The following is an 18507-nucleotide window of genomic DNA, read 5'->3' as shown; positions in this document are numbered from 1 at the left end:
ATGCGCCTGGAAGGAAATCTTGATCAGAGGCCAAGGTGACAGAAGCGGCACTTTCGCCGGTGTCATCACTTAGCCCGGAAGCTACTGGATGCTTAACCCTCCCACATGCGGGGCGCGTGGTTGGCTCGTGCTGAATCTATATAATCAGTCTCAATTTCATGCCAACTGGCACGATTGAGTGCTGACCCGCAAAGGCCAATGACAATGAATCGGCGAATGAGTGGAACGACTGATGTCCATGACGGTTGACGTGAAGAGTATGTGGGAATTGCAAACGTCGGTATTACATTGCAGTCGCTTTTTTATAATGGTTTCTATCGCATCGGTAACGCATCACCTCCCCCATATAAACCAGCGCGCTTGAGTTCTTATCTCGTTTTTCTCGCTCGCACCGTCTCTTTCTATCTCTCTCTCTCTCTCTCTCTCTCTCTCTCGCTCTCTTTCGATCTATTTTCCTTGTTTTTCGTCCTCGTCTTCGTCTACCATAGGAACTTTATCGCAGTACGAACTTTATCTCTCGTGTGATGGCGGAATAGCGTGACAAACTCTCCTCCCGTTAGTTTGACGTTTGCCGTCGATAGCAAAACATTCGAGCAGCAACAGTATCCTTCGAGCGTTCATTTCCGTGGGTTGATTAAACCATCTTGCTGGCGGATTCGACGAGTAAGACGCACTACAGAAACTAGCTGCTCAGCGAAACACACATATAGCTTGTTGACACGGGCGTATTCGCAGGGGTGTGATCTTCGTTGGGGTTGCGTTTTCGCGGAAAGGGTGTTCCCCCCTTAGCACGGTGCGCGACGCGAGTGTGTGCGAGTTCTGCTTTCCGAAGATAAGTGGATCAGTGGATAACGTTAACAGCGATAAACACGGCACAGCGATAACACGAAGCGAGCACGTGTGGGCACAACCTACCCCCAAAGGGGTTCTGGTGGGGTGATCGCTGGAACATGAGCACAAACCAAAAAGCCTCCGTATCGGATAAGATAAAGATCTGGAGCTCAAGGGTAAGTAAGACGCGGTGTCGCAGCGACGAGGGGCCACGGTGGGGTTGACTCATACGTTTGAAGAGTGAGTTGGGATCGTCTCTAAAACGGAGAGTTGTGCCATTGTGTGGGGCCGACCGGGCTAAGGCATCGTTAGGCACGCTGACAGTTGAATCTTGACCGAAGGTTGCAATAGAGGGCGCTTCACAGTGGCAGCCTCTGGACCTCGCAATCCCAACCACGTGATCCGGTAAATGATTTCTACCGTCAGCCCAGGCCAGACGCTGGAACGTGCCTGAGGATGTCGGTCCCATGTAAGGCGAGGAACATAGCGGAAAAGACACTAAGGAAAGCCGTCAAAACATAAAACGCTATTGCTTTTCCGGTCGTTCTTGTCTCGCGGACCGGCACGTGTTTCGCACTAATCGGGCCTCTTACAAACCGACGGACTCTGCCGGTTACGTTACGGCCTCGACTTTCAGCTTCGAGCGCGCTTTCGTATCCGGCGTTCCAGCCCATGATCCAGCAGATCCAGTCGGCACATTTGACCGAGAAGGAGGAGAGACGGGATTGGAGCATGTTTGGGCGTTATTTCCTATCACATCAGGTGGCGAAACATTCGTCCGGTAATTACTTTGCCTGCGATGCACTGGCTTGTGCTATTGCGAGTCAGTTTACGAGTTCAAAGCGATCAAATTACGTAAAACCGGTGCGGGTGTCTGCTCCGAGCGGTTACCGGGGTGTTCTAAGAAATTTGCTCGCATCGCCATTTGTAGCGCATCTTGTGGCAAGCCTGATTGCAAATGCGTGCATGTAGTGCATGTGTTAGTGAATCTGTTGTAACACATGTAAATAAAGCCGTCGACTTTCTTTGCCGATTGTCCCCTCATTGTTGGCTTCTTGCTGAAGGGAAATACAAAAAAAAACAGTGATCCGTCTGTTAAAGACCATTTGGAGCTTTCATTTCGAGTGAGAGAAAAATATAGTCGTTCTCTCTCTCTCTCTCTCTCACACACACACACACTCGCTCGCTCAACCACAAGTTCTCCCGACCTGTCTCCGGTTAGGCGTGGTCGCGCCAAGTGGCCCAATTGTCGCCCTTCCGGGCAACACGATGACTACAACTCGCAGCTCATGTCGCATGATTCAACGTCTGCTGTGTGTAACCTTCAAATACTTACAATCCCGCATCCGATGCAGTTGTCGAGTAGACATAACAAAAAATTGACTAATTTTTTTTTTTTGTGGGGATAGCCGAAACATTAGATTCGAATCTCATCTGAGCCCCCCGTACGCAGCACTGACTATCCAGCTATGAGTAATTAAAAGTCATGAAAGCCTTGGCTTAAGCATAGTTTTTCATATTAAGAAAAAAGATAGATTCTGCTAATTACTAACGCATAATATATGAGTTGATTTGTCCATTGCAAGGTCTTTTGAAATATGATTCTATTAGACTCGCGGTTAGAAAATTAAAGTTGTATGTAAACGTTGCTAGAGAATATACTAATCTGACAGTAAGTATCGCGAGCTGTTTAACCCTTTGATTGGTATGTTGACGAAATGGATAAAAAAATTGCCCTGTTTTTTTATTACGAATTCTTTTCTGTTGCGTGTTTCGATTCAGCATATTACTCAATGGATGGCATAATTTATGAACTTAAACATGCTCCTTAAGAACTTAAACATGCTCCTGTATCATTGTGGGAATCATGTCATCGATACACCAGTTCACAAAAATTAAGCCAACACGCAGCGAAAAAACAAGCAAAAACGAATGGGTGAGAATCACCCGCGCCTCACTCGGTCCAATCAATACAGAATCGAAAGGGTTAATCAACAAACAATTCGAACATCATGCTCTTTTCGATGCTCAATCAACAACTTATAAAGAACCGATAGTGTAACATTATGATTTTTTCGATTAAAATCAAGCCGTATCGTAGATGAATTGTTAGTTAATGTCTCGTTTAATATTCTTAACCCGGTTCCTTCGGGTGTGCGGGCAAACTCTACACTCTCTCACCAACACATGCACGCTTGAGGAAAGTTAGTGATCGCATCGGATCCTCGATGTGCTGAAAATAGCGCTCTATTATTCCCCCTCCAGTACACAGCTGATATTTCTTTGCTTCGGTTTGCACTTCTCAGTCCCTTGTTGTGCATTCCTTCGTAGCCCAGAATCACTTCGTGACGCAATCACTTGTTGCTTGACGCTGTCACACGGACTGGAGTGCAGTCATCTTGTCGGTTATCTTCACGTAGTCGTTGAGGTTGATGCGCGCGTAAAGATGTACCGGAACGAAATTTAGCAAGCATGAATTTTCTCAATAATTTTATTCATCATGATTTGATTAGACGGGTGGTTCCCGTGATGACAATGTGGTCTGATACCTTGGTAGCGAATCGTCACAAATGGTTGTGAGTGTATTGCTGCAATATTTAAATGCGTTTGAGGAATGGGATCGTTCAGGTGGTCCAGAGATAACAGCTCATGGTGTGATGACGCATTGCTTTTACCGAAGTCACGCCTTTTAGGAGATACCGCAGTACTGGTCTGGCTGCAAGTACACACTGAACGATCCACATTCGCATGTTTGATGTTTGATAAGATAAAGTAAACCCGACCACCTAATGGTCGATGTGCATTATAATCGGTATCATCCAAACCCAATTTTTGCTAGGCAGTAGAATTTCGGATCATTTTCTAGAAACTCCTTGCAGTTTGTAATCGAAACGTTGAAGTCGAGATACATGTTGGGTTTCCCCAGCGAATTGTAGGAAAACCGTTATGATGTACTTGTAGACGGCTAAGAGTACATCGTACACATGTAAGCATTACTGGGCATGCTATGCATTACTCGAACTCCTCTGCTAATTTTTGTGCAACTATATCATCATTTATTTTATTTTTTACCATTGGAATCCAATGAGAGCTTTAAAGGTGGTCGTGAAATTAGATCCACAAATTCTACTTTCTGTCACAAATACCAAAATATAGAAAATATATAATTGCAATTTAGTATAATTAGGCAACATATGTAAAATATATGAAAACTGGTGCAATTATACCACAATTTTAAAATACTATTCCGTGTTATTGATTACTTACATACTTACTTACTTACTTATCAGGCGCTACTTACTTACGCTAGGCTTACTTATCACGCCATTACTCCATGTCAGTTTGAGTCTACCACGCCTCCTCTGTCCCTGTAGGTAGTCTAAAAGGACTTTACAGGCCGGGTCGTCCGGTTCCATTTTAATGACGTGCCCAGCCCACCGGAGCATAGCGAGTCTAATTCGCTGCACGACAGTGAGGCTATCGCACAGTTCCTAGAGCTCGTCATTGTATCGGCTCCTCCATTGTTATTGATTAGTAGAATTAAATTAAGATTTGAATCTTATGTACTTTCTTACTATCTCCATTTACTATAGATTAAACAGAGATTAATTTACATCAAGAAAATTATGTCACCCAACTAACAGGGGCTTATTTGCTCGTTTTCCACAGAATCAAATTATCAAGGCTGCTGCTAGCAATAATTCTGGTGCCGGTGTAGTTGCCCAGCCAGATGAATACGACCCGGGCACTGGCTCCGGTACTGGGACCGGTGAACAGTCCGTGCAGCTGCGAACAAGGGAACATCAAACCAATCGAACGAACAGCCCATTAAATCAGTGCATCAATGAACTAACATCGAACCTGCACAGCCGCCGCTGTGTAAGCGAGCTAGTTGCAGCCAGCAACGCCACTCCTATCAACTCCACCGAACCGACCCTTCAGTCAACCGGCTCGCCATCAACTCCCAGCGGTACTCAACCAACACCCAACGTTTTGCCAAACGACGTGCCGTCTGATCACGATACGGCCGTGGTCTCAACACCGGATGTCCACGGTTCCGCTAGAACTCGCAGTGCCAGTCAAAGCGAGGCCCAACCACTGCTGGCTTCGCCAAGTCACTTCGTTACCGTGATCGAGGTGAAGGAGACGCACAGTGGCGGTTCCGGTGGTGCCGGTGCTGGAACAACCGACTCCTCACCCGTCGAGGGAGCTGGCCGTGGGTCGGAACCGGCTGCACCGGTGGCACCGAAGATGGCCAACTACGAGAACGTGCGCATCAACACCGGCGCACGGTTCGGAGGGAGTATGGAGAACTTGGTGACCGGTGAGTCGCCTCAGAGTGGTGGAGGTGTCACTGGCGGAGCCAGCACCTTCCTGGACACGAAGCACTCTAAACCGCCGGATCGTACCAGCGGCAGCGATGGAGGTGTTGGTTCGGCCAGCTTCACCGGTGGAGGTTCCATTTCCGAACGCACCTCGCAGCTGATGGGGACTTCCTCGACGGCCGCCGACTTCAAGAAGAAAGTGCCACCACGGTAAGTGTATGGGGTTTCGTGACGTTCTGGTCCCGTGACGCTTCCAGAGGCCTATTTGGGCGACGCCATATTAATTTATGACCCGCTGTGTGCGCTTGCTGGAGCCGAAATATGTTCCCGTAGCAGCTTCTCTCTAACGAAGCGAGTCAAATTGTTTCAATCGCATAGATATGGCCCGGAAGTGAGCTAGTGGATCTTGAATCCGTGTCTTACAGGTGGGATAAAGTGCTTTATATCTCGATTAACGTGCCGATCATGTTACCTGTCATGTCTCTTTATATCATGTGTTGCTTTGCTCGTATCGCTCGGTTGGGCCACACCTCGGGTTTAATGATGAATTGGCGAAGATGTCTAGTAATCTAGTGGGTCTCTCCAAACCGTACTTGTACGTACGTCATCTCCACCACCACCTATTCAACTTCTAACCCCGGATTTGCAGCTCGGTGCACTCGTGAGAAGGAATATTGCGACAGTTCGCTCCATCGAAACTTGCCAAACTCTCGTTTTGTACAACTCTGGCACACGGAAGAAGTCGTTTGGATGGTGCAGGGGCAAATTATGTTCGAAACCACGTTGCGAATCAACTGTCGTTCAACACGTCACCATAAGGCGCGGCAGTTAGTAGTTGAGGTGTAGGGTACGTCGAAAGGGTGATTTGCGATAGTCTAGGGAAAGCTGCCACGTGAGCATTATAGCACAAGGAAACGAAAAACAAAAACGAACGTTCCGACGAATGAGCCTGTCTATGCTTAACGCACAGTGGTTCAAGCACATTGGCGCCATTTGGCCATCGTTTCAGTTGATAGTATTTTATACGATTCATTAAAATATTTGCTGTAGTATTTGTATTGAATGCGTATCGACTTAATGCGTATGTTAATTAACTCCATCAAAAACAATTGTCTCTGATTGATGATTGAGATGTGTGATGACTCAAGGAAATGTTTAAAATGTTCTATTCACTGTCGAAAGCACACTGCATGGACCGTCGAAAGCAGAATAACAAAACAAATTTCATTGACATAATAGTTGACTGGCAAAGCCGTTTATAGTCTAGTATATACCGATTTATGTGCCATTAATTTCAGCATGAAAAGTCTTGCATGAAATTATGTTCGTTTCACTAGCTGCTGTCGGCTCGAGCACCCGAGCATACCAATTTACTGTAGCACGTAAAGATATAGCACGTACATTTTTAAACAGAACATGAATTCCTTCCAGGAATGCTCTATTCTAATTCAGTACAACGCGAAAACACAGCTTAGAGCATTCTTCAAAAACCTCTATTCGGTTTTGTCGGCCGGTTTCTTTGTCCATCGATGGAAATGGCCACGGCGCGTCCAGTTCTGGTCGCGAAGGCAGGCTCATCGTGCGAGGCTGAGCAGGCATGCACGACCAGCCTTACCACCACGAATGCGTTGGTGCGTGAACTAGAGCGCACTTGGTGCGCGGAAGTAACGCACAGGCGCTTTTTTCTCGCTTTCAGCTCGGGGATACCACCGTTCCGGATACGTGCCGCGGAAGAAGTGGATGGGGCGGGGCGGGGGGTGGGAGGGCAGGGTGGTGCGGCGAGAGAGGCGGGTAAAGGAAAGCAACGATCGGGTTTTCTCTGCTGGGTGATTTCCTACATTACCACCCAAGCCAAGCCGACCCTTTGAGTGGCTAAATCGCCTTAAACTCGAACGCGAACGGGCAGTCGAAATTTCGTTACGTTAAGCCTGGCATGAATGGTGCAAACGGGAGAGAACTGGGGAGCAGGATGATGAGAGGGAGGCGAGGGTGCTTCGTTTTTCCGCCACGAAGCGGACTGGTTGGTCATTAGCGATGATGTACCAATTAGGGGCATGATGTGAAAGCCGCCTTCCATACCAACCCAAGGTCAGCTGCAATCGCAGGCTCCCTGGGATTTGGTCGGGAAACTACGCTAAAAGGAATTTCTCCACGTGGGCATTAGCTCATTCTCAGCCCCTATCCAGCCGAGCGTCTTATGGTGAAATCTTATGGATGATTTTGTAGTACCCGTGCTACGTTGCCTACCGCAGATCTGCTAGTTGGGACAAGAACTTGCAGCTCACAAAAGAGCATACATTAAGTAGACAACTGGCAACGAAGACGAAATTGCCGTCACGTTTTGTGTGAACACTCGTCTTGGTGATAATCGTCACCAACATTGTTTGCATCACCGAGCTACTAGCAGCTTCGAAGAAATCCCTCTTCTTCTTCTACTGCAGTTTATATTGGTGGATCGGTGTGCTGTGGGTGGGGGAGCTGTGTTTGATCTCGAAATGAAGACATTCTCGAATGCACATACCTTGGGAATTTCAACACTCTTTTGAGTGCCAAGAAGGTTAAGAAGACTTTCAGTTGAAAATAAAGTTATTTGGTGATGCTTTCGTCCCGAGTATTTGCAAACAAGTCACATTTTTTACAATTTGCTTGCACTGTTGTGTGGCATGTTGTCTGGCAGGCCAATATAATAAACACATACGGGACGTACAGGCATCCCCCAAAATCTCATGCCCACAGGTCTGTCTCCACGTGGTGGTTCAGCAAAGATGTCGCAAAACAAAGCCAAGCCAAACGACGCGCTGTCGATGTGCAATAGCCTCGATGAAGCAACTGGGTGATGAAGTTAGTCATCCGCAATCCGAGCTGCGGTTCGCATGATGGTGGCCTCAAATGGGCTGGGTAGGAGCCGTAGCTGTTGCGGTTCAGTTCCTGCTCTACCGCAACGTAGAGCCGTCGGAGGTTGACATTTCACAGCAGTTGCATAACCGGTGTGCCAGTGCTGGGTAAGGCAGAAAGGTTTTTACATGGACTCACGCTTGGCAGGGTCAAATTTTTCTTATTCGTCGAGAATGAGCATCTAACTCATGCATCAGCCGCTGCAATAATCTCAGATCAATTTTTAAAAGTTTCATTTTTAGCAAACTCGAATAAATAACCTTATGGGAGTTTGCTGGCTGTGATATGTTAAGGTTTTTGTTGTGGAATGCAAGGTTAACGATCAAGATGTGCCAGGTATGCACATCCACTATCGTATCGATTATCAAAACGCAGCTCTAACGCATGCCAATCACCAACTCCACCACGATGTTCGCATCCAGAGTTGCACAAGAAACAATTTTCGTGAGTAGCTGAACATGCAGTATAAATTTAGGAGAATCAGGTTAAAAGTTGTCGTTGTTTGGGCAAGCCCGGAACTGGTTTTTACCAGTCCAAGAAAGCATGGTGGATTAAGGGAAGGCAGAAAGTGAAACATGTTTGATCTCAGCGAGCTACGCCGGTTCGTCGCGTCTGGAACTGCACGATGGAGAAGAACATAAGTTTGGCCTTGGATGTTTTTCACAAAACACACAAAAAATCATTAATAAAAACCGGTACCTTGCGCTCCAATACTTACGTGAGGATTTCACAGGGATTTTTGGGAATGAATGGTTTGACCCCGCGTCCGGCTAGACGTCTTCGTGATACGTACAGGAGAAGCTTGTTTATTTTTTTAATTTGTTTATGCTTCACCTTCTCCACGGGCTAACTTGCACCGTAATATCACTTCTTTGCAATCTCGTACTATGGACTCTGTCTCGAGCCCATATTTAGTTTCCAGGTCACCTCGCCGGGAACAAGTGGTACCGAAATAGGCCAAAAGGAACGGCATCGCGGTTTCACCGCGCCACAGAGCACCAAAACAGACGGTTGATGTAGTCCAGTTCGGAGTATGAGCGCATCGCGATCACGCTCTGTTGCAGTCCGTTTAAATTCAAATTCGGTGGCACATGTCGCGAAAGGTGGCAATCAGTGGCTCTTGAGCATATGTTTATTATTCTGAGTATACGTCGGTGAATAACCGTCAAAATTGTGCACTAAAAATGTTACAATTAGGTAAAATTTTTCGTAGCAATAAGAACTGCAAAAACTATGCTTGTACTTAGTGTTGAACTGTCAGATCGTATTTACTGATCTTGAAAGGTTCGAGGTCCAGAAGATCTCAGAAAAACGATTAATACTATATAAAACCTACATATGTATTATCTCAATCCCAATATATATGGTTTTGTTGTCTTATTTTTTCAGTTGGCTCATTTCATGAAGGCATTGTTTATCATTTTTGTGTACTTTGTTCTAAATTAGAACTTCAGTTCGTCGTTAATTGTTAAAGATTGTGACCGCTTCACGGTCAATTGCAAGTACGTTTTATTATGTAATCCATCTAGAGCACCTACAAACTCCTATAAATATGTGTTAACCATGTGCGATGCTAATAATGTCTTTAGAGCCCTTTTTCGCATCAGTTACAACGGCAGCGCTTCAGTTACAAACATTTCTTTCGATTTTCGCTACGACCTGAAAAGATAGAGACTACGAGCCAGAGAAAACGCCCTCGTCCGTTCTTCGAGACGCGTCACTTCCGTTTCCAGCGAACCACCGCGCGTGCAGAGATTTTCCACTCAGCCGGGGTAGGTGAAACTCGCCCGACCTTGCAGCGGCTGCTCAGATGCTTGGTCGTTTGGTTCTGGTCTCAACAACTCCATCGATCCCAGCAAACGAGGAAGACGGACCAGACTTAGCCCAACCAACTTGTGTACTGTGGCCCAGTGGTCCCATTTTTTTTTGTCGACTGGGGGTGGAGGCTGCATTTCCCAGGGCCCTCTGCAGTCGGCTGTCATGCTACTGCCACGGCTAATTGGCGCTACCGGTTACTGCGCAGCGGCGGGAACGAACGAAATTATGCTGCTGTAAACCAGTGAAGAACCGGTGTCGATTGGAAAACTGTAATCACGCTTCAAGCTTGGTTCGTTCCGCTTAGCACCCTCTTTGGTGCAACCTTTCTCAGAGAGACCAGAAAACTCTTGAGCGCACTTCGCGGCCAATGATGTGGATGGTGTCCACCGGGCATGGGCTGATATTGGCAGGCATAAAACTGATGCCTTTCCGAGGCGATAAAAAAATGCTTTCTCGCCCAATATGTTACCAGTGTTAAATTAATAAACAAAATTAAAATAAAAGCTGGCATAAAAGCTAAAACAGGAACTGCATAAACCGGAAGAACGAGTAGCAAGAATCTGCATTACAACATTCTTCAACGCGTTCGCACGACAAGGCCTGAATTAAGAGATCTGTCGATCGAAAATGATCGACGTATCTACTGTTGCCGTATTTCTGTGATGCGATGGTATCAATTGATGGACTAGATGATGAGGTGAGGTGATGATGAGAAAACGCTTTGCTCCCTGTTTCCTATTCTCTTCGCTTCCCGGCGTAACACATACCAATCGGAGCAAAACGGAACCGTTCCGAACTGTTAATCGGCCACAGTCACGCAGGTTTTCGATCTAAACGCGTCAAGTTACTAGAAATGAAGTACTCACTCAAAGAATAATGGGTAAAAAAATACTTTTTGTCACTGAGCTTCCTTTAGCATTCAACATGTACTTTATCGATATCACCAATCGAAAATAACATCAATTGTTGCAGGAAAGTTTGTGAGGTGAAATTGAAATTATTATTAACCAAAGCGAGTTGTGGTGCGGTTGAGCTGCTTTCAGTTGTACCCATTTATAACAATTGTAAAACGCAAGGTAAAATGTCTAGGTATTTGTTCATCTGCGTGTTTCGGCGTCAACCCATTACTGTTTCAGTGCCTGGCTAGAACGTACGAAAAACGATTTGCATGCCGCCGAACAATTTGTTCTGTTAGGGAGAAAACAAATTCTAATAACGTGTAGTTGTAGTAATTTGCTGAATCTCTTCGGTGCGGTTGTCAGTTTGTATAACTATAGTTTAAGTTGCGAACATGATACAACTAAGCTCATTCACATCGTTGGATTTTTTTTAATTATCCCAATTAAATGAAAATATTATATTTTTTCGGATATACGCATATGGAGTAGTTCATATTCTGTGTTGTCACATTTTCAATATTAGTTTCAATTCTAAGCTTTCATTTCGCGTACTCAAATCAATCTCGTGAAGCAGAAAGTAATACAAGGGATACGAGATGCTACAGTACCATGGATATTGGTTTATTTGCCCTCAGATGCATTAGTCTAACGTGTTGGATGTTTTGTAGTGTGCCCCTGGAATTGATTTCGCGTGTTAGAGGGTGAAAGCGTGAGAAGCAGGGGCGTATATTTTTTATCCTATAAGTGCTAGAAACAGCAGATCTGAAATGTGCTTAAAGAAAAGGAGGTTGGAGCATTATATGTGTATGTATTCAAGAGAGGATGATGGGTAGGGTAGCTCGAAATGCAAGTGCGTAACCTAGTAATATATTTAAAAAAAGAAATTCATCTCAACACACCAGCTTGTTCACGGTGCTGCTGCTGACGACTGAATGCCGAAGAAAAGCACATTGTGTATCGTTGGTGCGCTGGAAACTACAATGATAAATATTCAAAACTTTCACCGTCTCTCATCTCGTGACCTAACTGTGCCCTACTCAGTGCAGTTCTGTGTTACACTAGGGTAAGCGGATTCTACGGAGATAAGATGGTAAAAATAGCCGCAGAAAAATTCAAAATCCAGCGCAAGTTGTTGAAGGTCAAAAATGATCCATCTTCTCTATCATAATGTATCTGTACTAGGGTATGGTTTACTGAAACAGTTTTAAAGTCAATTAGCTGATATTAAAACAAACATCTAAAAAAACCCTAAAGTTGTACCGTATCGGAGCAGAGAATGCTCAAATTAAGAGAGATTGGGAAGAAATGCCCGTAGGTTTGAAAATAGAGACGACTCAGTAAAATTTAAAAAATGTTTAAGCTGGTGATTTAAATAGATAAGTAAATAAGCCTGATAAAATGCACAACGTTCACGGTATCGGTAACATAATTTCATACGTTTATAAGTATATTCCCATCTGGTTATGACAATAATATACATTACTAGAGTTTGTTATGTCTAAAAGTGTCGTGTTATCGTTTCCTCGTAAAAGCATGCCAACAATGCTACACCAGTGTTCGATAACATGATGACTTTGGTTCTTCTTATTACCTTAAATATGGTGTAACTACTTAGCTTGACAGGCGATAAGTGTACGTGCGAACCTCGCGTATATCTTCAAACATACCTTATCGCAATGGTGGAATTTTCCATCATTCACCGACTAGAGTGTTCAAATCTCGCACCGCAACTAATACCAATGGACCTGCGATTCTTGCAAGGCTTGGTTGAACTGTTCAGAAACTGCAACAGATATTTAAATGATACTATTGTGTTGCACTATGAAAACTAGTTTAATTATTACCAAATGGATTACATCATGCATGTGACTATATATATATGTATATATATATATATATATATATATATATATATATATATATATATATATATATATATATATATATATATATATATATATATATATATATACATATATAAATATATATATATATATATATATATATATATATATATATATATATATATATATATATATATATATAAATATATATATATATATATATATATATATATATATATATATATATATATATATATAAATATATATATAAAAAATAAAATAATAAAATTTTGCGGTATACAAATATGCAGAAGTAGGTGTTACTACTTCTATTAACGGGTTAATATTCATATAAATATATTGTCACCGATGACATTTGCAGGATCGGCAGCTTTCGAAAGCATCGCGAAATTAATTAATCAAATACGCTCAAAAGTACTATTTTGTACTTAAAACTCATAATTTTTTCTTCTTTTTTCAGCCCGCCCCCTAAATATGTACGCCGTGCGGCCCCAGTCGAACCACCAACGGTTCCAGCGATGGTCATGCAAAACCTGCGTAGTAAAGACTCTATAGGAGGCGCATCGGGAAGCCAACAGCATTCCACACATGACACGGGCACACCCGATAGCCCAGTCGCGAGCGCTACTATTGGGGACGCTAGCAGTTCGCTTGAGCGAAATGTCAAACCTTCCGAAATGTACCGTCAGAAATCGTCCGATTCGCTAGATGTCAAGCTGTCGATGGGCACAGCGGCCGCGTATGCGCACGAGCTCGGCAAACCACGGCTCCCAAAGTCGGACAGTCTTAAATCGAAATCATCTAGCACGGACAGCCCTACCGGATCACTCGGGAAGGTCGGTAACAACACAGCTGGGATCGGTGGGTCGCCTACGGGTAGTCTCGGGAAACTGCCGATAAACATGACCGGCAGCAGCAGTGACAGTCCCACCGGAAGTTTGGGAAAGATGAATCAACAGCACCAATCGCACCAGTTCGGACAGCCGCACCATCAACGTTACCCCGCGGACAGTTTACCTCACGTGGACTCCAAGGAGTCACTGGCTTCGACTGGTGGAGGCGGAGGTAGTGGCGGAACGGGCACGATCGGCAGTACAGGAGCCGTTGGTCATATCTCAGAACGGGTAAGGATGCGCAAGAATCGGTTAAAGATAATCGATGACATTGATATGAATGCCAACTAATGTAAATTTCCACTTGCCTTGCAGATCAAGAGTTACGAATCGATTTCTTCGCTTAGTTCTGACAGTATGCGCGTTGGAGTAGGTGGTAGTAGTGGCCAGCAGCACCTGAAGGACCAAGAGCACTACTACGATACTGTGCCGCTTGATAACGGTGATGGCGATTACGTGTACATCCAGCCAGGCGGCGTCGGTAGTGGATCAACCTCCAGCCGGGATGACATTTCCACTGTTGAAAATGCAAGTACGCTCTTGTTACCCTCACACCCGCGCAGCCACAACAGTAGTCAAACCAGCGTCCAGCTGGAACCTGAATCTCCCGGACGTAGCAGTAACTATGTCAATATTGAGTACTTCATTCAGTAAGTATGGGCGTGCATGAACATTCACAATATCATGTAATCTGCTTTTTTGTAACGAAACATGTAGTTACATGCGTAGATTTGGCATTAGTTTTAGGTTTTACCTTTCTGTGGCAAATCAAAAGTTTTCTCATAACGAAGTTTCTTTTCTCCTCACTGTCCTTCCTTCATCTGCTTCCCTTAGATATTATGCTGCATGAACTTTTTCCGTTTTGTTGCTTCCTTATTTCTTCCTTGAATTTTGCAAAACGAATTTATGAATTCTATTCAAATTTTCGAATATAAGAATTTTTTTTAGCTTTTATATTATCTCGGCAGGGCAAAGCATTAAAGGCCTGTTTGTGTTAAGTACATTACCGGGTGATCTATTCCCGTTGAGCCTTTTTCTCACCCAAAGCACCTTTTCGTTTATTTAAGAAACCCTACTTGGTGAGCTTATATAGTTTGTAGTTTTTCGATTGTCTTTTACCCACCCATAACATATCGCAACATATAACAGCCATATGCGCACACACATTCGCCATATTATCCACACCATGATCCTCGTTGATGCATTTTTGGTGCTTTCATTTACACACCTTGGCGGCTCGATAGCCGAAGCATTAGCATAAGGGACAAACACACGATAGTATCGGGTTAAAATCTCAACTGAGCTTAGTCCGTACACAGGACTGAGTTTCCAGCTACGTGCAAATTCCAAGTCATAGCAAGTCTAAGCTAAGCTGCTAAGCTCAAGGTAGACCATGGCCATACATCGGTTGTTGAGTCATTTTAAAATAAATAGAAGAAGAAGTCATTCACACATCCAGCAATAGGATCAATAATCAGGCAACATTACCATTAAGTTATCCACCTACACCTGATGCATCATGCCTATTCAATTCTGTCAATTTGTCTGGGCTTTTTTTAAGGTTCGAATTTTGCATAGGACATAGTTCCCTAATTTTTTGAATTTCTTCTCGTTTGTCATTGACAGCTCCAGTCAAAATAATGAAAATCGAAGCAGTTCGATTGATAGTGATGGTGAAGGAGACGGCGGTGTACCGGTTTTGATGCGTGCGATCTCCGCCGATACGGATGGCGGCGGTGGTGACGTGGGAGTTTCACCCAGTATCGGTGGACCCAGCGGGCTATTCCGGAAGATATCGGTAAGGGACATTATGATGTGTTGTAACCTATAACACTGCCGCAATTCATTGCTACTACCGCCTCATTTCTGCTTGATTCTCTATTATCAGAATGCCAACCGCAACACTATTATCCGGCATATCGTTACCAGCATCATCACGAGCGAGACGCTGTACGTGGAGTGTCTTAACAAGATGAAGCAATACATGAAAGCGATCCGGGCAACATTAACGACTTCGCAACCTGTGATATCGGAAGAAGAGTTCCAGACAATTTTCTTCAAGATCGAGGACCTGCACGAAGTGCACAGCGAGTTCTTGATAGAGTTACAAGCCCGGTTGGCCACACCGGATGATCCATCGTCTTCGGACGGCTTGTGCGTCGGGGAACCGTTCCGTCGTCTTGCCGCAAAAATTCACCTATACGGTGCTTTCCTGCACAATTATGGACGCGCCATCGACACGGTTAAGATGTGCAGCACGCACAGCCAGCAATTCAAGGAAATTGTGTCAAACATTGTGTTCAAGAACCAAAACGAGCAGAAGCTGTCACTCGAAGAGTTATTGCATAAACCGGTCGCACGAGTACAAAAGAACGCCCTTGTTCTGGAGGACTTGCTGAATCAAACTCCGGAGCAACACACGGATTACCATCCACTTCGGCAGGCCTCCAAGGCTATACGAAACTTCCTCTCCGAATTCAATGTCGTGCAAACACGGTCCATGTTCCCGGTAATACTAGTTTTCGCTCAGACACTCGATCAATTTGTCACTTATATTCATTTTATCCTTTTTTTGCAGAGCGAAGATAAAGCGCTTCGACGGTTGGTGAAGAACTCGTTCATCGTCGAACTAGCTGATGGGCACCGAAAGCTTCGGCATTTGTTGCTCTTCAACGATGTGATCGCATGCGCCAAGTACAAGGCCGTGGGGCGCGCCGGCGATCGAAACGGGTTCGAATTTGAGCTAAAATGGTTCATTCCTCTGCGGGACATTCTGATCTGCGAGGAGTCGGCAAACGATCCGAAGGAAACGAGCCCAATCAACATTGTGCACCTGAAATCTCAAGCGTGCACCGTACGTGATCAGATAATGTTGGATGAGAAGGATCGTCCGGGTGGCGGGTCTAGTCGCGCTGGTGACAAACATCGCAAGAAGCTGGCTGATCTCGAGGCTCAGCTGGTTCTCGCTTCGCCCAATCTAGTGTTTAAAATCAGTAACAAGGCGACAGGGAAAACGATGACATTTTTCCTTAGTTCCGATTTCGAACGAACACAATGGATCGAGTCTATTCTGTCGTTGCAGGTAAGTCTCCGTGCTCGAAGGCTTAATTATCTCCAGTTCAATTATCTTGGTTTATATATCTATATCGCAGTGATATAAATTAGGATAGCTGCGAAATGCGGATAGCATATAGTAATTTATCGCTCTTTCTTTTCTGTATTTTCCAACAGCAATCATGCAATCTACCCGGACACATACCGGTACAAATCTATGATCTGCATGCGTGGATCACGGCATGCCAAGCGTTAATTAAAACTGAAATGGGCTCCTATCTTATGCGTAATGCTAGAGATGAGAGCTTGCTTGTTGGTGACCTTCACCTCACCATTCAAGAGTTGACCGGATTCGACCAACCTTGCGACCTGTTCGTGTGTGTGGAAATCGATTCGTATGGACATTACTTCCGGAAAGCGAAGACGAAACTCGTCTGTCGCAGCGCAACCCCTCAGTGGAATGAATCGTTCGTGTTAGAACTCGAAGGCAGCCAAAACCTACGCATCCTGCTCTATCAGGATGATGTTCAGCGTCCGATTTTACGGGCAAAGCATATCCTAAAAGTAGGCCTAATATACTAACATTCTTTTTTTGTAACAAGAATTCAATTTTGCGTACATGCGCTTATTCTATCTTTGCCATAAATAGCTGAGTCGTAGCTGGATGCAGGAGACACCCACCCGAAGAGTGTTGCAGCTGTCGGAAACGCTCAGCATCAGCACGGTGATACGTTTCGTGCCGGGGGAGGTAACTTTACGCCGAGTGCCGACCTCAAAGCCCGGTGCCCTTTTTGGTGCCAAATTGCAGCAGGTGATAAAGTAAGTGTATTTCCAAAAAAGCACCAGTAGCAACAGAATAGTTTAAGAGATTGCTGGAAATCCTAATTCCATTTTTCATTTTTAACTTGAAATGCAGGCGTGAAAAGCGTGACATTCCATTTATAGTGAGCGCATGCGTTCGAGAGGTCGAACGGCGCGGTATGACCGAGGTCGGCATCTACCGTGTATCCGGCTCGGCATCTGATGTGGCAAAATTGAAAAAGTCATTCGAAACAAACGCGTATGAGGCAGAGCAGTTGCTAAAGGAGGTCGACATCCATTCGGTCACCGGTATCCTAAAGTCGTACTTGCGCGATCTACCTGAGGCCCTCTTCACCGATCAGTATTATCCGAAATTCTTCGACGTGTTCAACCGCCATTCGAATTTAAGCGAGAACACACGCATCCACGAGCTGCAGCGCATTTTTAACGAGCTGCCTCAACCGAACAAGGCCACCATCAACCTGCTGCTAGATCATCTAATGCGGTAAGCGACTGTGTGGTAAATAATTTACTCAACTTTATTAAAAATTTCTTTTTTCCCCCTTGATGACCCGTTTCTGGGGTTCCGCATCTGCAGGGTGCACCAACAGGAGATAGAAAACAAAATGTCCCTACACAATCTGGCAATGGTTTTTGGGCCTACATTGTTGCGGCCCGGCCCTAGCGCTACCAAGCAGAAGGATCTGCTCGAATCGAGCACGGCTGATGTGATGACGCAGGCCGGTATTCTGTATAGCTTCCTACAGGCACGACTGAAATAGACTATCTCCTTCTCGACACCAGCGTCGGTTTTCAATGACAACGATGGATGGCACTCGTCGTCGGAAGAGTACTCGCAGCATTATACACGCACCTGCACAGCTAGAACTGAACTATTCAGACCGTTATCTCTCATTTATCCCTTCCATCCCTTGGGGCCTTTACCCTAGGAGCCTTTCGACAGTCCTTTCTCTTGCCCCCAGATTTGTTTTCTCTCGCTCTTTCACTTCTCGTATGTGGCTTAATGAGCAATTGATGAGGATTATACAAGCAGTCGATAATTCCACAATCAATCTCTAGCCATTCTCAAACATTTAAAAAACTGAGAGCAACACTTCACACCAGA

At 44.8% G+C, this 18507-nt stretch overlaps 1 protein-coding gene across 1 annotated transcript in view; it reads left to right on the top strand.

Annotated features, from left to right (window-relative positions):
• LOC128729022 (uncharacterized) overlaps positions 1–18163 on the top strand; it is a 30211-nt gene extending 12048 nt beyond the window's left edge. The window contains exons 3-12 of the mRNA XM_053822670.1: positions 4501–5366; positions 13094–13757; positions 13842–14176; positions 15153–15324; positions 15415–16035; positions 16105–16608; positions 16758–17144; positions 17230–17399; positions 17497–17886; positions 17980–18163. Coding sequence (XP_053678645.1) covers positions 4501–5366; positions 13094–13757; positions 13842–14176; positions 15153–15324; positions 15415–16035; positions 16105–16608; positions 16758–17144; positions 17230–17399; positions 17497–17886; positions 17980–18163 — 4293 coding nt within the window. The remainder of the gene's footprint in view (positions 1–4500; positions 5367–13093; positions 13758–13841; positions 14177–15152; positions 15325–15414; positions 16036–16104; positions 16609–16757; positions 17145–17229; positions 17400–17496; positions 17887–17979) is intronic.
• Positions 18164–18507: the final 344 nt, after the last annotated feature.

The sequence above is a fragment of the Anopheles nili genome, chromosome X (genome assembly GCF_943737925.1).
Source record: "Anopheles nili chromosome X, idAnoNiliSN_F5_01, whole genome shotgun sequence".
Classification (NCBI taxonomy): Eukaryota; Metazoa; Arthropoda; class Insecta; order Diptera; family Culicidae; genus Anopheles; species Anopheles nili.
Note: the sequence above shows the minus strand (reverse complement) of the source record. Positions and strands in the feature narration are given on the sequence as shown.